At 51.4% G+C, this 19726-nt stretch overlaps 8 protein-coding genes across 8 annotated transcripts; 5 read left to right on the top strand and 3 right to left on the bottom strand.

Moving 5' to 3' along the window:
- Positions 1-288: 288 nt before the first annotated feature.
- On the bottom strand, positions 289-1637 carry P152DRAFT_261823 (peptidase C12, ubiquitin carboxyl-terminal hydrolase 1). The gene is made up of 3 exons (XM_033674797.1): positions 1408-1637; positions 1043-1360; positions 289-984 (listed from the first exon to the last, which is right to left on the bottom strand). The coding sequence occupies exons 1-3, from the start codon at positions 1496-1498 to the stop codon at positions 602-604; spliced, it is 792 nt and encodes a 263-aa protein (XP_033535758.1). The 5' UTR covers positions 1499-1637; the 3' UTR covers positions 289-601.
- A 1066-nt stretch (positions 1638-2703) lies between these two features.
- On the top strand, positions 2704-3524 carry P152DRAFT_499703 (uncharacterized protein; the record flags this gene model as incomplete). Its single annotated transcript, XM_033682302.1, has 3 exons — positions 2704-2881; positions 2914-2977; positions 3044-3524. 3 exons carry the CDS (start codon positions 2704-2706, stop codon positions 3267-3269), a joined length of 468 nt encoding a protein of 155 aa, XP_033535757.1. The 3' UTR covers positions 3270-3524.
- A 1051-nt stretch (positions 3525-4575) lies between these two features.
- Positions 4576-7367, top strand: P152DRAFT_480356 (uncharacterized protein). Its single transcript, XM_033681760.1, has 3 exons — positions 4576-4776; positions 4831-7091; positions 7140-7367. The coding sequence occupies exons 1-2, from the start codon at positions 4713-4715 to the stop codon at positions 6933-6935; spliced, it is 2169 nt and encodes a 722-aa protein (XP_033535756.1). The 5' UTR covers positions 4576-4712; the 3' UTR covers positions 6936-7091; positions 7140-7367.
- Positions 7014-7914, bottom strand: P152DRAFT_471915 (chorismate mutase; the record flags this gene model as incomplete). Its single annotated transcript, XM_033681115.1, has 3 exons — positions 7014-7091; positions 7140-7791; positions 7844-7914. 3 exons carry the CDS (start codon positions 7912-7914, stop codon positions 7014-7016), a joined length of 801 nt encoding a protein of 266 aa, XP_033535755.1.
- Positions 7915-8144: 230 nt separating this feature from the next.
- On the top strand, positions 8145-10674 carry P152DRAFT_456350 (mitochondrial division protein 1). The gene is made up of 3 exons (XM_033678981.1): positions 8145-8586; positions 8646-10262; positions 10321-10674. Exons 1-3 carry the CDS (start codon positions 8509-8511, stop codon positions 10588-10590), a joined length of 1965 nt encoding a protein of 654 aa, XP_033535754.1. The 5' UTR covers positions 8145-8508; the 3' UTR covers positions 10591-10674.
- Positions 10675-11105: 431 nt separating this feature from the next.
- Positions 11106-12743, top strand: P152DRAFT_471913 (uncharacterized protein; the record flags this gene model as incomplete). Its single annotated transcript, XM_033681114.1, has 1 exon — positions 11106-12743. The coding sequence occupies one exon, from the start codon at positions 11106-11108 to the stop codon at positions 12741-12743; it is 1638 nt and encodes a 545-aa protein (XP_033535753.1).
- A 1223-nt stretch (positions 12744-13966) lies between these two features.
- P152DRAFT_431771 (DNA/RNA polymerase) lies at positions 13967-18054 on the top strand (the record flags this gene model as incomplete). The annotated part of the gene is made up of 2 exons (XM_033677427.1): positions 13967-16828; positions 16853-18054. The coding sequence occupies 2 exons, from the start codon at positions 13967-13969 to the stop codon at positions 17771-17773; spliced, it is 3783 nt and encodes a 1260-aa protein (XP_033535752.1). The 3' UTR covers positions 17774-18054.
- Positions 18055-18779: 725 nt separating this feature from the next.
- Positions 18780-19314, bottom strand: P152DRAFT_374770 (uncharacterized protein; the record flags this gene model as incomplete). Its single annotated transcript, XM_033675589.1, has 2 exons — positions 18780-19042; positions 19098-19314. Coding segments are annotated over 2 exons (480 nt in total), but the record flags the coding sequence as incomplete, so codon positions are not given.
- Positions 19315-19726: the final 412 nt, after the last annotated feature.

The raw sequence follows: 19726 nt of genomic DNA, 5'->3' as shown, positions 1-19726 counted from the left end.
ATTGCTCAAGGATTGTCGGCACGGTTCACTTCATTTGGGGACTAACGAAGTAAGAATAGCGGCTGAGAGATATGTCACGCAGCAGACGACAAGAACAGGAGAGTTCACAATGAACATCTACATTCAAAGAGGAGTGAAACCTAGGAATAAAGGGCGTCCCAGAAAATGTGGTTTAGATTCATTTGATGTCACAATAGAGCCTTAGATGACGTGATATTATATCATAATATTGTAACCGTTGGCTTTGATGTGGAATCGCGACCCGTGAACAGAGTCTATGCTTCCCAGACTGGACCTACCTCGATGACTTCAAGTGCTACATGTCGAGTGTCTAACAAAGGAGTAGGTCACGGTAGGTATTTTGGTGCATCTCAGCACCAAGGATAGCATCGGATATCCGTCCCTTACGTATCTGATTTGTCATCCGACAGACAAACGGAATTCCGAATGTCCCGACCCATTTGGCTGTAAGTTGAAGCTTCATCAACCTCTGAACATCATCAACTTATCTCCAGTTGATATGCTGCTAGATCGGTATAATTGACCAACAAGTGCGTTAGCATCAGGTCAGCAGCATACCCATAAGGCTAAGCACCGCTCCCTAATCAAAACTGGGACCTAACGCGATCAAACTGAATCGCAAATCCCCGCCCCCCGCCTCCGCTTCTCTCTTAAGGAAGCTCCGGACGCCCAGATCCAAGGCCGACTGGCTGAGCACATCGTCCTTTTGGCCGATGGTTCCGCGATCCAAGGGCCCGGTCCTCCGACCATCGAGCTCCCACAGATGATTGTCCTCGGACTTCACGAAGCATACGAAGTGGAGATCGACTTTCAGGTCGGCTTCTGGAGCTTCGGAGTCCCCCACGGAAGCCGCGGCGGCGTGTGCGCTTTCGAGCGCTTGGGATTCGTAGAGGAGGTCGGCTCGCTCGTTGGGTTTTAGGGGGATGGCATCGGTGAGGAGTTGGGAGAGCTTGGAACCGGGTTCTAAGGCACGAGAGTAAGCGGGTAGGTACCATGGGTAGTATCAACGAGTGGATCATACCAATGAGATCTCGCACTTTGCCATTTGAAACGCCGTGGAGGAGAGCTATCAAACCGCAAGCGTTGCCGATGGTCTGCTTGTACCAGATGACAGGTTCGTCGGGGCCGGATCCTTTGTATTCATCTCGCTTGCTGTCTTCCTCGACCCTGAACTTCTCGTATGTGTCGCTGGTCGGAAATATGAGCATGAGAGCATGTGCCGGCCGCGGTACGAAGGCGAGGAGCTCGGGGTCATCGATGCTGTAGACATCGTGGAAGGCAACCGCGTTGGAAACACCTAGTTGGTAAATGAGCTGGTTCATGACCTCGGGGTTGTTCTCTTCGGGGTCGTCAGCTGGATCTTGCGTATCATCAGATGTGACCTACCGAGAGGGACGAATCGTTTCCGTTCTTTCGCGGCAGCGGTCGGCTCACCCACGCCATGAGGGTCAAGCTCAGCTGCTGATGTTGAAGCCATAGCGTCGTATCGGATTCGTGATTTTTGGATGGATGTTTTTGTAGCTCTTGAAAGATGAGAATAGGAATGAACGATGCTCGGTATTGCTAGCGGTAGGGTTCCGCTTGGCTTGACCTTTACTCAAATAGAGACTAGAGAATTATCAAGTGTCGAAAGGTGATTGTTCAAGGTGTAGAAATAAAGGCTTGAGTCATAACGGTGGTTACGTGTATTAACAATAAAGGGATCATCACATTATTCTTGTTGCCTTGAGAGTTGATGCCAACGGTCCACATATCACTAGTAACCCGCGTTCCCTTGCACGTCATCGGATTCGTGTTGGGTGGAGGAAGAAATGCATAGGGGAAGAGGGGTATTGACTTGGTTAGGGGCAGTCCGATAGGCAGTCGAGACACCAAGCTGGGCGGTAGGTGAAAAGGAATGGGCAGTATGGCCACCAGGATGGGTGGGAGGGCCACCGGGATAGGCGGTAAGTTCCTCCAGGACTCCTATGTTATTAACTCTAAACTTACGTAAGATGTACCCACATAATAGACATGAATAGAGGCTAATGTGGGATGTAATTAAATGAAGTATTTCTCTAATTCTTTTAGTTTGTCTGCTTGTGATGGAACCTACCGGGCAGTGCTTACTGGAAGTTCATGCTGACGATATCAGGACAGAAATCTGCAGAGACAAAACAGTGTTAACCCCGGCCAGACCAGGATATAATTCCAGAAACCTAAGTTAAGTTTTGTCCCCAACAACACTCAGAGACAACCCTAATCGAATACGTTGGAATTTCCTCTTCATTATTTGGGCCCTATTGTCCATTGACATGTACCCTCCTTTCGTCTCCTGATCCTTACCACATACCATCGCGTCTCACGTACTCCGTAGCCGCACTGTAATTCTCACGCTTCAAGCAATTGATCCATTAGATTCACTGAAACATAATCAACGTATTTGTAAGCCAAGATGGGCGCTCTCAATGCCTGATTTAACGTCATACCCCGGAATAGGTAGCCTGCTTCGAGCGTCGATATCTGGCCAAATGACAAGCACAATTCTGGACGCCTGATCTTACCGGACTCAAATACTCCGTAGTGGTAATATTTAAAAAGCTGGGACCGCAGGTTTCTCTATCTATGATTTTCAATTTCCAATCCGAGACTAAAGCTTTCTCACACCCGTCCCGTTGATTTGAGTCTCATCCTATACTAACCATGTCATATTTCGCTCCAGCTCCCCCTCCTAAAACGGCACTGGGCCATCATCGACTGCTGAGTCCCAATGCCTCGATCCGCGTGTCCCCTTTGTGTCTCGGAGCGATGAACTTCGGCAATGCTTGGTACGTGCCAGTGGGAAGAAGCCAATGCTGGGGCCGAAGAGCGCAGCTAATCTGTGTGATAGGAAAGGCTCGATGGGCGAGTGAGACAAGGATACTTCTTTCGAGATCCTTGACTACTTCTGGGAGAGCGGTGGGAATTTCATCGCCACGTATGTTGATATTTCCCCTTTTTCACAGCCGCAGTGTATCATGGGCTCATCGCTGATCATATGCAGCGCCTCGAGCTACCAGTTCGGGGAGAGCGAAACCTGGATCGGAGAGTGGATGAAAGCGAGGGCTAATCGAGATGAGATGGTCATCGCAACCGGATTTCCAAACTCCATGTTGTTCGGAGCGGAATACTCCATTAACAAGTCTACAGGAGGTATTTTCCTATCTAAACTTGGAGGTCCTGTCGATACTGTACCCCAGAATGGGCCAATTAAACCACACAAGTTATAATAGTGACGAGTTCTCAACCTGCTCCAAAGCTTTGGGGGCACATGATCTCCTCTGTCTCAGGGCTAGATAAGCATTCGTCTATTAGCCTCCATATTAAATGTAGATGAACAGTCCTCCTTCCCCTGATGATGATCTACAAAGATATATATGTGCCTGTCGTCGATAAGCGAATACAAACAGCAGAACTGATCAGAAACTTGCCGTGCCTTTGGAAGGATAGACCAGTCAAGCCGTAGAAGAACGGTAGGTTGACGTTTCTCGACCAGGTCCTATGAAGGGAATGCGACAATTCGATCACAACTAATTAGATCCTCTCGGCCTATACTAGTTTAAATGCACGTATAACTATCTACAAAACAGCCGACCCAAGTTGTATACCACCCTCACCTTGCTCCGATCGATTCGATGAGGCCTAGAACGGGTCCCCTCAGCACAGTACATGTGTTTTAGAGCCTGGGTTATCATTCAGTGCATAATACAAGGCAGAGGACAAAGCCGAGTGATTAGGAGTACCAGTTTCATATCCACCATACCAAAACTTCATACAGAAGTATTCTCTGTTCACCCATTGCAATTAGATCCTCCCCTTCATCAGTATTTAGGACGTTATCACGGCTCCAACAAACTTCTTTAACATAATGTATCTCCTCAAATCTGCTCTTTTCACTGGTGTGACTGACAATCCATGTATTCCCACTATTCAACGCCTCTCAAAGGCTACTATGCGCGGGTAGGCGATCGTACAGTTACCAGAATTGCCCGAGAATACTCCCAGTCCGAAAATCCTAGAGAACTAGAGAAGAGCCATATGCAATTGATTAAAGCCTCAGCCCTGTGTGTTCCAGAAGTATGCAGAGAGCCGACTAACGAATACATACAGGCTCCCACCTCTCTCGAGTATGAGATACTTATGAGGATAAATGATCATATATACCCCAGAAATCATAGAAAACACCTTACGTGTGCATAATTCAGGAGTGTGAAAGAGTGTTCATTCTCGGGATCATCGCCATATGGTTGTTCATTTTCAATGTGGGGGTTCGTGACGAATCTAACCGTGTGAGAAGCTGAACGAAACCGGATCGCAAATAATTGTATAGTTTATACCTATATCAGCGGGACGATAAAAACTTCAGGTCGATTGTAGCGATTAAAAATGAATGCAATGTTGAGGCAAGTCGTCAACATTGGAGGTCAGGTTGTTGCTAGAACTGAGAGTGGCGTGAGAGGGTCGTCAAAGGGTGGACTTATCTGATGATCTGATAAGAGACCCCTGCCATAGAGTTACACTAAAATTTCCAGATCGCAGGAAATGCGAGACTTCAGTTCAGGAATTTCATGTTACGCTCTGAATCGCAGTGACTACAAATCCGCCAGATTGAGCCCCTCGTTAACTGAGCAATCGATTGTATCGATACCATATTGTAACCCCTTCCGCTAATTATGGCGAAGCACGGCGTTGAAAAGCGCAAGAAGCGCGACCAATCGCCTCCAAAATCCTCGACCAGTACGTCTTCCTCAAACAACATGACCCGGCCTTATACTGATTTCTCTGTTGTAGATGATCCACGATTCACGTCGCTCTCTACCGATCCTCGATTCCGACTGCCCTCTCAGAAGAACACCAAAGTCCGCTTGGACGATCGATTCTCCCGCTTACTCAAGGACGAAGACTTCACTAAAAAGGCCAGCGTTGATCGGTATGGCAGGAAAATAGAAGGCAGTCGAGGGAAGAAAGAATTGGAGAGACTGTACCAGGTCGCCAGCGCCAGCGAAACGGACGAGAGCGACCAATCAGGAAGCGATGAGCTGGATGCGGATGATGATGTTCAGGCAGAGCTAAAACGGGTCACCGGCAAGTATGATCCTGCCAGAGAAGGAGGCTTTTCGTCGTCTGAGGATGATGAGGATGACGAGGATGTCGAGGAGGAGTCGGAAGCTGAAGAGGACGCGGGGCCTCAAGAAGACATACCGACAGGCGAGGTCACCTCACGACTTGCGGTGGTGAACTTGGATTGGGACAATATCAAAGCTGCGGATTTGATGGCCGTGGCCTTGAGCTTTGCTCCTACGGAAGGGAAGATCCTCAACGTTTCGATATACCCGAGTCAGTTTGGAAAGAAGATGATGGAGCGGGAAGAGACCGAAGGGCCGGCAAAGGAATTGTTCCAAGGTCCCGGTGGGAAGAAGAGCAATGCAGTTGCATCGAAAAGCCGGCCCACCAAGGAGACCAGAGCTGAAAACGAGGATTCCTCCGATGATGACGAAGAGGCGCCCGCGGACGACACTCGAGCTCGAGATTTCGATCCCGCAAAACTACGAAACTACCAACTACAGCGACTACGGTATTATTACGCGGTCATCACTGCCTCGACGCCTGCAGCGGCGAAGTTCATATACGATGCAATGGACGGGCGCGAGTACCTCACCTCCGCCAACTTCTTCGACCTCCGATTCGTGCCCGACGACACTTCCTTCGATGACGACGAACCCGAGGACGAGTGCACTTCCATTCCTAAAGGATATCGGCCACGTGAATTCGTCACGCAGGCGCTGCGACACAGTCGCGTGACACTTACATGGGACAATGAGGATGGGGGCCGGAAAGACGTGATGAGGCGTGCCTTCGAGCGTGGCGGAGAGCTCGACAATGACCTGCTGGCGTATCTGGGAAGTGGCACATCCGATGAGGGCGGATCAGAGAGCGAGGAAGAACCTACTGAAACCGATTTGGCTGCCCTTGGGAGGTCAGACACCGCACCTCGAGATAAAGTGTCGAAGAACTCCAAGGCATCAGCCCTACGGGCGGCCCTAGGCCTCTCCGGAGATATACCCCAGGCCTCAGAAAAGAAACCGAAAGGTAAAAAAGAAGCGACCGGCGGCATGCAGATCACGTTTGTTCCCGGGTTTTCGGGGGACTCGGAGAGTGGCAACAAAGGAGTTTTTGAAAACGAGCCGGTGGAGAGTACCGTGGAGAAGTACATCAGGAAGGAGAGGGAGCGAAAGGCTCGAAGAAAAGAGAAGAATCGCGGTGTCGAGACTGGCGCTGAAGCTGAGAAAGAAGTCGAAAAGGTGTCTCGCGCCGAGGATAATGCTGTGGAAGAAGATTTAGGATTTGACGACCCGTTCTTCGAGAATCCGGCGGAGGCGGCAAAGCAGGCAGCGAAGCGAGCTAAGAAATTAGCGCGCGAGATCAAAGATGCGCAGCAACAGGAGGAGCGGATAGCCAAGGAGAAGGAAAAGAAGGAACTGGAGCTGCTGATGGCCGAGGAGGGCGGGGTGGCCGGGGGGGCCGGAAAAGTGCAGCACTTCGACATGAACGAGATCATGAAGCGGGAGAAGGCGTCGCGAAAGAAGGGCAAGGCGAAGAAAAAGTCCGAGGCGAAGTTTGCGGGGGTGGAAGAGGACACGTTTAAGGTCGACGCCAAAGATCCGCGGTTCGGCGCGCTGTTTGAGAGCCATGAGTATGCGATCGACCCCACGAATCCGAGGTATAAAGGAACTAAGGGGATGCGGGAGCTGTTGGATGAAGGACGACAGAAGAGGGCCGCGGAAACGTTTGATGATGGACAGCCTTCGAAACGCCAGAAGAAGAAGGTTAGCAGGGAGGATGGAGAGGACTTACGTCGGTTGGTTGAGAAGGTTTCTAAGAGAGCTACAAAGTAACAGCGTGGGGCGAGATGCATTACGCATAGATGAATATATTGTAGTCTTTGTCTATACTTCCGTCTCATGTCATCGTCACTATTCATACTCCGTCCCTTTCAGACGCTGCATAAGATACTCCACTTCAACCTCCTTGGTCAAAGGAATAACGTAGTCCTAATCATAATCAACGGAAGTCAATATACATACCAGCGATGAACTCACCTTGTACATTGACACCACCGCGTCGACATCCAGCTTTCCCAAGTCCCCAGTCGCGTTATCCGGATCCGTTCCATACATTTTCGCCTTGAGTCTTAACCGCTCCAGCACCTTCTTCTCCACTTTCGCATCCGTAATCGCCTCCGCAATCCCGTCCCGATCATCATTCTTGATGAGCTGCACATACCGCTCCGTCTCCTTGCGAAACTTCGACTCCGCGACGAATTTGCCAAAATGGATCCGCCGCGACAGCGCCTGCAGACACTGCACATCGCACGTCGCGGCCGACCCGTAATTCTCATGATCTTCCCCACGATCCTCGCGGCCCAGCTTGACGCACGCGGGCGGCAAGATGGACTCGATGTAGGATTGCTTCAGCTTCTCGTTGACGTTGACGTCGTTCGGGTAGAGAACCTGGGGGTAGTGCAGAGGATGAAGGATGGGCTTTTGCAAGACATTGGGGAAGAAGGGATATTCATCGGGCGATTCGTAGCGGCGGACGAGCGATTGGAGCTTCTCTTGCTCGGAGAGCATCCAGTCCATGAGACTTAAGTCCGAGGCGGCGATGTGCACGCCGCCGGGGACATAGATGGTTTTGTTCAACGGGAATTGAACCCTTTCTATTAAATGGAAGATGATAGTGTCCTCCAGTCGGCTAGATTAACTGTGAGTAGATGCGATACGCCAAGTGGGTTATGTGTCCGTACATCAACTGGAATCTGATATTGCCCAGGTCCAACGCCTTATTGGGATCGTGAAAGTCGATTGCGGCGTCCATTGTATATTTGGTCCTTTAGATTTAGATACCAACTAGGTTTTGGCTGGATTTATTACGGTCGCGTGTCTATCAGATCCAGAGCGGTAACCAAGCTTTAAATAAACGAATCTAGGATGCTACAGCTGTGAGATTGATGACTCCATGTGGTGGACCCCAGCTACGCTATGAATAACGAAAGGTTAGTAATATCCCAATTTGGGCTTTCGTTCCCTACGGTACCGGAAGATGACTTTTTCGAATGATGAAGGGTTAATTGACAAATCCTGACCTGACTTGAATACATTAACTTAAATCAAATAGTTCACTTGATTGAGTGCCATAGCACCGATCTCGGCATCAGCCGGCTGTATCTCCAGTGGCTCAGCAATTTGTTCCATGTCCTAACTGAACCATCAATCAAGTCGAACAGCTCCAACCTGGTTGTGGCGCAACATCCACCTTGTCGATGATCATATTGCCCTAAACAAACCAGCACGCGACATCTCAAACTGTCCATATCAAATCCGCATTTGCATGGTAGTCCAAATGATGAGCATGCGACAGACTTAACCCCGACCTCGTTTTCTGTATTGCATTTCGAGGGAATCGATTCGGATGGCAGAGCCGTCTCGAGGGAGAGGCTCCCCTCCATCCAGGCCATTAACTCCATCCGATGACGACCCTTTGATACCGGTACGAGACCGATTAATCCATCGGCACCCAATGAAACGGGAGAGCTAACGTCCATGTAGACCCGTCAAATCGAAGCCTTTGGCCGCAAAGTCACCGCGACCGCAGGGCATCTGATCGGCGGCGGCCCTCTAGGAGATGGAGGCGTTAGCCAGCATTATCAACATGCTCTCGGAGAGCTTCACCGGGAATTGAGAAAGCCGGCGCTCCAGCGGTCGATCTTCAACCTGGCACAGACGACGCCACGCGAAATCGTCCGATCCAAGCTCTCCGTCCCCGAAATCCAACATCGAGCCCTCTCCTACGTGTCCGACGAGCTCCTCTCACACATCCCCGAAGACCACAATTCCTATTCACTTTTCCAAGGATTCCAAGCGTCGATACCGGAAGAGGAGAAATCTCCGCATCGGAAGCATGGCAAACGACGTGACAAGGGGAAGCTATTGGAGGATGGCAGTTCGGACGAATCTGGTCGTCCACGGGTTGCACAGCTCAAGCATGAGAAATGGAGCATGACCCATCGATTGGAGATGATGGAGGTTCGCAAAAATATGTGCAGTGTGGAGATACGCGAGATCGATAACAAGGTCACCAACCTACAAGCAATGCGCGGGATCGTCCTCGAACGACTTGCGAACCTCGAGCAGGAAGAGATGGAACTGGAGAATGATATCGCCACCGTCGATAATAAGCTCGAGGTGGCGCAGGAACTCGAAGATGAGGAGGCAGCGGCCGTGGAGAAGAGTCCGGCAGCAGAGACGGACCCGGGATCACCTCAAGACGAGTTCATGTCGGAATCTCTCTACCAGAAACTGCCGTCAAGGCCCAAACGGAAACGGCCAAACCGGAGGATATCCATGCCAATCCTTCATGAGCATCTCCACCCTGGTTCTCAGATCAAGGAGTTTCAAGCGCACAACGATATGATCACGGCGATCGATTTTGATTATCCATTTGGAACCATGGTGACGGCCGCACTAGACGATACAGTACGAGTGTGGGATCTCAACGCCGGAAGATGTATGGGCTTTCTAGAGGGACATCTATCCTCCGTGCGTTGTTTGCAAGTCGACGATAACATCGTCGCGACGGGATCGATGGACGCGACCATTCGATTATGGGACCTCAGTAAGGCAGAATACTCGCCTCTGGAGACCGATAACGATACCGTCCCTGTCGGGGAGGACGACGACGATGCCTTGGGCTTCAGCAACGAGGAAGACGCCCCTCCACCGCCACCTCCGACGAGCATGCAAGAATGCCCCCTTTTCTCTCTCGAAGCCCATGTCGCCGAAATCACCGCGCTGCACTTCAAAGGCAACACGCTCGTCTCCGGATCCGCAGACAAGACACTACGTCAATGGGACCTTGAAAAGGGCCGCTGCATTCAAACATTAGATGTTCTCTGGGCCGCTGCGCAAGCCTCGGCCACCCTGAACTCCAACGACGGACTGTGGCGGCAGACGGGCCGTTTACCCGACGCTCAAGCCGATTTCGTCGGAGCGCTGCAGTGCTTCGAAACTGCGCTCGCGTGCGGGACCGCCGATGGCATGGTGCGGCTGTGGGACTTGCGGAGTGGGCAAGTGCATCGGAGTCTGGTCGGCCATACGGGACCAGTGACGGCACTGCAGTTTGACGATGTGCATCTCGTTACAGGAAGTTTGGACCGTAGTATCAGGGTAAGCACTTATGATGTGATCACTACACTCGATACTGGCTGACGCGGCGCTTTTTCAGATTTGGGACCTTAGAACGGGCTCCATATACGATGCCTTTGCGTATGACCACCCCATTACCAGCATGATGTTCGATACGCGCAAGATCGTCGCGGCCGAGGGCGAAGACGTCGTGAAGGTCTACGACAAGGTGGATGGGAAACATTGGGATTGCGGTCCGGGTACTGTTGCGGAACAGGGCACGACTCCTACGATAGAGAAAGTACGGATCAAGGATGGGTATCTAATCGAAGGTAGAAAAGACGGTATGGTTGGCATTTGGTCGTGCTAGAGGGGGCCTAATCCAGGACGGAGTGTACATATTCTGTATGATATGCATAAACGAATTGCCTTGTATTTTGATCATTGATGTAGGACCTTGTCACATATTCCCTCTCGTGCATTTTTTTTGCCCTGGGGCCATGAATATATAAGTGACGGTTCAATACAACTCATGCCTTGAGGAACGTAGTTCCGTAAGGTCTTTGTGGACGCGCGAGGGACAGAAAAATTCCCAAGGGAATCTTCAATCGTGAGGCAAACATTGAATTGTTGCTATGAAGGAGGAATCTATCTAAAGTGTGCGAGGCGTTATGTCCTGATGCTGCAGAGCAAACCCAACATAATAATTGCCGTGTAATTTTAACTTTACACAGCCCATACCATGCCTGTGGCTTGTGGCTTGTGGCTTGCAGATCTCTCCTGTCAGTCGGACATCGCAAGGCGTGGTTCGGATTGTCACCGGTATCTTGGGGCTTTTGAATTCTTACTTTCCTCCGCGGCCTCTGATGGCATGAGATCGCGACCATGGCGCCGCCAGATCCCTCGATAAGCTGGCTTCAAGCCTTCCAGATCCTGCCGATACTCGCTCTGAGTACCATGACTCAGCCAGTCGGCCGCGTTCTAGGTTTCTCGGTGTCCCATAGCTTCTGGCTTCGAGCCTCGCCCTTTATATGCGCCTTCGATGTTCTGGCACTCGCCATTCGGTTCCTAACGTACTGTGTCGTACTCCGTGCTACCCCACGCAAGGCGATGCTTATTATTGGAATGGACCGCTTTGATGAGGCTAAGATCGATCACAGTGTTCGAAAGACAGCGAGAATCGCGACGATATTACGCCTTTTTGGGTTCTTCCTCAGCATATTACCACTGACATATGTGGTTGGTGCGTGGGGAGACATAAGATGGACGGTGGCTTGGGCATGGCTATATGCTGCTTCATACGTCATATTGGAGATTGCATCGCAGCTTGCCAGGTCGGAACTTTCCAAACCACAGTATACTCCTATGGATTTCGAATTAGATGAGATTGTTGAGGAATCAGATGATGGGGAAACTTCGCACGCAGACAGCACTGAAGAGGCGGCGGAGGAAGATAGCGATCAGGCCAAACCATTAAAAGATGAAACTCAGGATAGGCCGGAAGGATCAGCGAGCACGAAGTACAAGCCAGGCAGGACGGGCAGCGAGACGGGGAGCATATACGATGAAAGTAACAGCAGCACTGCCGACCAAGTGGGGTTCACGGCATCGGCTAGCACTGAGCACCTCCTAGGCGAAGGGATTGATGGAAGCCAACGTACAAACGACGATGATGGCTCTACCCTCGCCCAGGCGGAGACCACAGAATCTACGAACGAGGGCCCTCCCGACCTAGAGGCTGCGAAGAACAGCTACAGCGAACACGCGAATCCCGTCACATCACCACGATCGCTAGCACTGAGACAGGCTCACGCTGCTATGGATGAGACCCTGTTTAAGTGGTGCCAACTGCTCCATACGATATTCCTCTACTGGGCTTTCCTCGACCTCATCCAGCCCTTTCTGAATAGGCATATCCTCGCCTCTAGCAGCTGGGAGGCCCCCATCTTCTTGCTCAGCCTCCCCTTGATATACGCCTGTCTATTCTTCGCAATGCTTGGGTTGCTTGGAGGCTGGCATATCATGTCGAAGCTTGTCACTGCCTTAGTCACGTTTGCGAGACTATATCTCCCTCCCTGTATGCAGGTATACGCATCAAAGGTAGTGACTACGGTCTATTATGGGTTATGTGTTCTTTTGTTGCTGGCGGGCTCTTTGGCTGGGTTCTTTATCGTGGAGCATCTGCTGCTATCAGAGTATATGGTATGGCTTTATGGTTTGTTATCTGTGGAGGCTGTGGTGCTGGCCGTCTTCTGCTCTGTCTGTTTCGGCCTGTATATTCTGCTCAAATTCGCTGCCGAGGCAAGCACGGGCGTAAAGGAGAAACTTGGGGTGTCTGGATACTTGGATGAGGATGGAGTCGCCCTACTAACCGTCGTTTTAGTCACCTTCACGGTGTCGATTCTGTGGTATCGGTTCCGGTACGCCTCAGCTGCGCACTGGACGCAGGACTGGCGGGACGCTCTAGTTGTGAACACGACTACGACGAACTCGACCATGACCAACACGACCACGACCAGTTGACGTTATGTAATCTGTAGGCAACATATGATGATAGGTAAATCCGGACATGATCTCTCTCCAACGATTTTGAATGTGAGCTCCATGGTACCCAGAGGCGGTATGAGATGGAGGTAGACTGGTAGAGGGATATCGCCCCGTTCTGCCAATTACGGCAGCGTATGTTCTAGGCACGTCTGGAGTTGTCCCAGCATCTGGTTGTGTGGGTCCATATTAGCTTCCTACTGTGGTGATGGTGATGGGAAGGGAAAGAGTGAGCGTTTTAAACCGTTCTTTTCGGCGGCAATTTCACAGGTCCTCAGATTCTACCTCTAAATTGCGCTCTTTCGTCGCTTCTATACATGCAAATCTATGTGTATCTCAAAAATTACAATTCTTTGGCTGTAAGTGAGCTTCTTTCCCGGAAAGAGTGCGAAGCGCGCCTTGGGCAACACGACTGTATTTCCATGCTCCAACGCCACTATCATCTATGTTTTTTATTAGAAAGTTATAAATGAACCAATCTAAGACATAAAACCCCGGTATATATATTATATAATATTATAATGTGGGCATGTGAACTCTAGCTTCGTTCCTCCAGGCTCTCTTTCAGCGACACCCGCTTGCGGTTCGCATCTCTTGTTTACAAGACGAAGTCATGAACTGATATCCCCTTGACCCCTTCTGGTCACGTGCATGGATAGGAGGCTCTGGTTATGTAAGCTGAAAAATGGGTCGATCCAATAATTTCCGACGTGGAGCTCCGAAGATGAGAAGTTGAAGATACTCTTTGCCACATCCCATTCATTATTGCTACACGCATAGACACTCTGGTCATCCGGAATCCCGAAGAATATCTTTGGTCCGTCCAACATAGGATGCATTGATCGACCTTATCCCCCCCTTTCGCTCGTTGTCCATCCCATATCGACGCGGAGCAAATGCTCACGCGATCCCTTCGACGTTCAATACAAAAACCTCACAATGCATCTAGACACCTCATAATACCGGGCGCGAGCCGATTGCAGAGAAGACCTACCTTCCAACAAACGAGCTCGTCCTACTACACGCCTGCGAGGCGACGGCCTTCGTTACCTATCACATCCAGGGAGAATGGCGCGAACACACCGAGATCACAGACTGAAGTACGACCCTTAGCGACTGCTACCGACTCCTCCCTTTACGGTTCAAATCTTCTATACCCGAGCAATTCTCTGCAATTGCCGCCAGATGCCTCGAGCGACGCGATGGTCGATGCCTTCGGGCTCGACAAGACTGACCCGTTCGAGATCAACTTCCATTACGTTCATAACCCATTCCCACTCCGAGGCGAACCGGTCGAGTTAGTACAAAATATGAGAGCCTCGTTGCAAGTCGGGTTGTTCGATCGAGCCGAAGCACTCCTTCAGCGCCTCGGAGAGATTTTCCCACCATCGAACCCTCAGCTAGTGGAGGCGCACAATCTATACATCCGAGCCAACGTGGAAGCCATTGTCCGAAACCCCAATGGCGACCGAATTGGGAGGCTTCAGTATTGGTTCGAAAGGGAGATGAGACGAAATGGCATACAGCCGAACGAGACCACGCTTGCTCTGATGTGCCGCGCAAGTATAACGGCGCTCTCCGGTGAGAGGCAGGTACGAAGTCTTCGTCGATATCTTGAAATAGCTGCGGAGAAGACTCGGATCCTTGCTCAGCTACTCGATTCCGGCGAATTCACGCACTCGGAGTGGAGGACGCTGAATCTTCTCATTGAGTCACACTCCGACATATCCCAAGAATCCTCTCCGATCGCCCGGGACACTCCCTTCTTAGAGGAGCCGACGACCAAGCCTCTTCAGATCCAATCCGTGGAACAAAGAGGTCTTGGGCTCCAGACTTTGAAGAAGAGTTTGGTTTCCCTTGAGGACTCCGATGATGCGACGATGCTTCAAAAAATGCACGGAGACTTGAGTGCGTACTACCAATGGAAGTTCGAACAGCAGGAGAGACTAGAGCAGGACTCCATCGATGCGGCAGTCGACGAGTGGCGTGCGGAGCATGAAAATATGGTCAAGATGGGGATCAACCCCGCATTCCAATCAAAGTCCATCAAGGCGATGCTATGGAATTGGTATTCTGCATTGCTCCCAAAGGTCCAAAAGGAAATCGAATCCGTCAAAACGAAGGAAGACAAGATAGGGACGATACACCTTCACGACACAGTCAGGTACGCGCCTTACTTTGCGCTACTTCCTCCGGAGAAGCTTTGCGCTATCACGATCGTCTGTACCTTGCAGGAACTTGTCAGTGAAGGAATTGCTCCCGGTGTCAAACTCGGACGCATCACCCTGAAGATCGCCGCAGCGCTGCAGGATGAAGCAGGAGCATTGTGGGAGAAAAGGGTGGGAAAGTCCAAGAAGGCGCAACGAAGAACGAAGAAATTAGCGAAGCAAGCCGCTACCCCTAAGGCGCAAGAACCGAGTAACACCTCAGCCAAAGGCACCTCCATCAATGTTGTCGAGCTTGACGAAGCGAAATACTTGATGTCTAGGCAGACGGAATGGCCTGTTGGAGCACGAGTCATGGTGGGTGGTACTCTACTTGCGAAGTTGGTCCAGGTCGCACGAATCGACGTCCGCCAGCAAAATCTAGAGGCCCCAAAACCGGAATTTAAGCCGGAACCGGCGCTGCGACACGACGTAACCTATGTGCGGGGCAAACACATTGGGTTGATCCACGCTCACGATGCTCTTCGAGAACTCCTTGCTCGGGAGCCGCCCCGAGGTTTGTTAGGCGCACGCCTTCCGATGTTGGTCGAACCGAAGCCGTGGGAAAGCCCTAAGGATGGCGGCTTCTTGACATTGCCTTCGCGCCTAGTTCGCGATAAAACCGGAGACGAGACGCAGAAGATGTATCTCTTCGCATCGGCCGCTCGAGGAGACCTAGATCAGCTGTTCAAAAGCCTAAACGTCTTGGGCCGGACACCGTGGCGGATCAATGAAGACCTTCTGACCGTCATGGCGGAAGCCTGGAACACCGGAGAGGCGATTGCAGATATTCCGCCCGCAAACCCCGATATCCCGTATCCCCCGGAACCATCGACCGAAGAAGGGGACGTCGCGAAAGCCATCTGGCTACGTCGGCGCCAGGCGATCGACAATGAGATCGGTGGCTATCATTCCAACCGGTGCTTTCAGAATCTACAACTGGAAGTCGCCCGCGCGTTCCTAGGAAAATCCATGTACTTCCCTCATAACATCGACTTCCGAGGCCGAGCCTATCCGATGCCTCCATTTTTGAACCATATGGGCGCCGATAATGCCCGTGGGTTACTCCAGTTTGGGGTCGCGAAGGAGCTTGGAGAACAGGGCCTTTTTTGGTTGAAAGTCCAGGTTGCCAACCTGCACGGTTTCGACAAGGCCAGTCTTACCGAGAGAGCGGATTTCACGGCGTCTCATATCGAGGACATTCGCGACTCCGCGGCCAATCCTCTGACCGGGAGCAGATGGTGGCTAAAGGCTGCCGATCCATGGCAATGCCTGGCTGCGTGCATGGACTTGGTGAAAGCGATTGACTCTCCGGATCCCTCCAAATACAAATCATCTCTTCCCGTTCACCAAGACGGTACATGTAACGGCCTACAGCATTACGCCGCCTTGGGCGGAGATTCCTTTGGCGCTGCCCAGGTCAATCTTGAACCCGGAGAACGGCCAGCGGATGTGTATTCCGGTGTTGCCAACCTTGTTAAAGCTGCAATCAAAGAAGAGGTTGCAGAGGGCCATCCAATGGCGTTAGCACTGGATGGCAAGATCACAAGAAAGGTCGTCAAACAGACGGTGATGACCAACGTCTACGGAGTCACTTTTGTCGGTGCTCGAGACCAAGTTCAACGACAATTGGACGACATTATGCCCGATCGCTCGGAATCGAACGTTTCAAACTACCAGCTGGCCGCATACATCGCTCATAAAATCTTCAAAGCCCTCTCGACCATGTTCCAAGGCGCCCACGACATCCAGGACTGGTTTGGACAATGCGCTTTCCGCATCTCAACTGCAGTCACCGCCGAGCAAATTGACCGCCTCGCGAAGAGGGGGTTCGAAAAGAAACCTAAGCCAGTCTCCAAAGTGCAAGGCAAAACCCGCATCAAGGGCTCCAAGCCTCCCGCCAAACTAAACCGTGCGTCGACAATAAAGTTGATCAAAGAGCAGTTCCAATCGAGCGTGATTTGGACCACTCCTCTAAAGCTCACCGTTGTTCAACCCTACCGTGCTTCAGACGATCGCCAGGTCCAATCGACCCTGCAGTCGATCACAATCAAGCAACCCAAGCTGAATGACGCCGTCTCCAAGCGCAAGCAACTCCAAGGGTTCCCACCAAACTTCGTCCACTCGCTTGATGCCACACATATGATGCTGACGGCGCTGAAATGCGACGAACTGGGCCTGACGTTTGCTTCGGTGCACGACTCCTTCTGGACTCATGCCGCCGATGTTCCGGTCATGAACCGCGTCCTGCGAGAGGCGTTCGTCGCCATGCATTCCGAGAATATCATCGACCGCCTTGCCGAGGAGTTGAAGGCTCGTCATCGGGGCTCACTCTACCTCGCTACGGTGAAGGCCCGCAGTGCGGTTGGGAAGAAGATCAAAAAGTTCCGCGCCGAGAGATACAAGACCATGGCGAAGAAGGGAAGCTGGCAGTTGGATGAATTGATCGAGGAGAAAAAGCGGCAAGATCTCTTGAACTCGGCCGATGAGGAGGACCAGCGGCTTGGACGAGAGATGGTCACACCCGCGAGCATCTACGAAGCCCACGCCCAGTCGACTTCCATCTTGGAGGTATCTCTGCAGCAGGAAGCGGAAGAGGTTCTGGAAGCCGAGGTCGAGGAAGAAGTGAAGGCATTGCAAGCGGATGCGAATGCACACACAGCGGAGACGAAGCCGCAAGCGAAAGCCAAACCAAGCTTCACACTAATATCCCCCGTGTGGCTTCCACTGACGTTCCCGCCCGTTCCCGAGAAGGGCGATTTCGATGTCCGACGAGTGAGGGACAGTCCATATTTCTTTTCATAGACATTTGAGTGTTGCGCGTTGCGTCTTGCGCATTTGTCGGTGTTCTTGAGCCTTGCGGTGTATTTTGGAGCATTTTGACTGCCTATCGAGCAGTCCTGGTTCTGGCGTTTATGAGGAAGTTTCAGGAGCGGACATTTCAGACGGGTGGCCATCAAAAGTCTTGCAGATAGTTGGGCTGGGAGACACGGATAGATAACTGCATTGTATGAGGGATTGTAGGATAACGGTCTTGTATATAATTACCACACCATGAATTCTAGTGTTCATAACCCAGTCATCTCCATCCTCTCGTGATTGTGGGTACTTATGAGGGTATGCTGAACTTTGCGCGACCCTGACAACCGACCGAACTCCAGGCTAAACGACAATCAAGCAGCGTTCAGTGTCAAAGGTTCATCTAGCGTTCAAACCCAGTCATCTCCATCCTGTCGTGATGGTGGGTATGAGGGTATGCTGAGCTTTCGGTGGCCCTGACCACCGACCTAACTCCGGGTAAACGTCAATCAAGCAGCGCTCATCGTCATAGGTCCAGAAACTGATCGAACCCTTCTCCTTCTCCTTGACCATAGCCTTCGCCTTGCGGGGGTTGTTGAGATTGGTACTGGCTGGGATGCATATGCTGGTTTTGCAGGTGAGGGTTAGGTTGCTGCATCGATTGCGGTGGCGCGATGGGGTATTGGTATTGCGTTAGACCAGACGGTGTCGTCGAGTACATCGTTTGTTGCTGCTGAGGTTGTTGCTGCCAATTCAAATTCTGGTATGGAGAAACCTGTTGAGGCATGTGCCACATTGGGGCAGCGGCTTGTTGGGGGTTCGGCTGGATGTTCGGGAGAGGAGATGGTTGCGGATGAAGGAGAGGTTGGGAGAACGACGCGGGAGTAGGAGTAGGAGTGCTCTTTTTTCCAATCACGACTTGAGGATTGGTGTCAACTGCTTGAGAGTTGGCGGACCCGGTTGCGGTCGTGGTGGGAGACTTGGATTCGGCCTGGATCTTCTTCTGCATGTCTTCCGGCGGTGCGCACGCTCGACAATAGCAGTTGTCCGGATTCCCTTCTTCATCTTCGGACAACCAGAGGAGATGATGGTAGAAGTCCTTGGGCGAGCGGAACCGCTTCGTCGTCCCCAACGGGTGCCCATAAAGGTAGGCATCTTGACGGTCGTGACCGCCACCAGCATGGGATTTGGAGGGTGAGCTGTCTGACGGTCGCGTCTTGATATGTTCCCATAGCTCGTAATGCTCTGGCAACCATGCGAGAATATACCCTTTGTCTAAAGATGGTTACGTAAGTCTTTGAATGACGCTGAAGCATGAAGCTCTACTAACCGTCTAGGAGACCCTTTCGCTTCGCCATCATGGCGCCCAGCTTCTTCCGCCAATCTCTGTGCTTTGTTGAATCTTCATCCAGGCGATGATAATAGTCCTTTGAGCCGTTGGCCTGCTCTTTTTGATTCAACTGGCCATTGTGCGGGTAGTTGGGTTTGCCAGCCACCATCTTCTGGCCGTCTGAGCGACGGATATAGATGATCTGGAACTCCGTCATTTCTACTCTCTGTCCTTTGGCGCTCTAGAGTTATTTTGCAAGAGAAGAAGTGCAGTCCGAACAGAATCTCGCGTATGAAGAGGTGAGCGAGGGTGCTTCGCAGTCAAACAGGCAACGCCCCTTCCGCTGCCTTCTTCCCCGTTCCGGCCCGCTTTTGTTCGCTTCTGCTGCGACGTCCTCACGATGCCTGAATAACAAAGGTCTGTCCTGGCCGTTATAACCTTCATTCGACGATAATACGGGCTGTAGTGAAGAAACACCGAACGCGATACTGCCGATCGTACAGGTATATAGGGGGACTGTTCCAACTCTTCTATATGATCTTTCCGCTTGCCAAAGAAATGGCACACTCAAGCACTCTCTCTTCTCCCTATTTAATAATGATCTGTTCAGATTATGAAGAAATATGGCC

Source organism: Eremomyces bilateralis (genome assembly GCF_010015585.1).
Source record: "Eremomyces bilateralis CBS 781.70 unplaced genomic scaffold P152scaffold_5, whole genome shotgun sequence".
Taxonomy (NCBI): domain Eukaryota; kingdom Fungi; phylum Ascomycota; class Dothideomycetes; order Eremomycetales; family Eremomycetaceae; genus Eremomyces; species Eremomyces bilateralis.
Note: the sequence above shows the minus strand (reverse complement) of the source record. Positions and strands in the feature narration are given on the sequence as shown.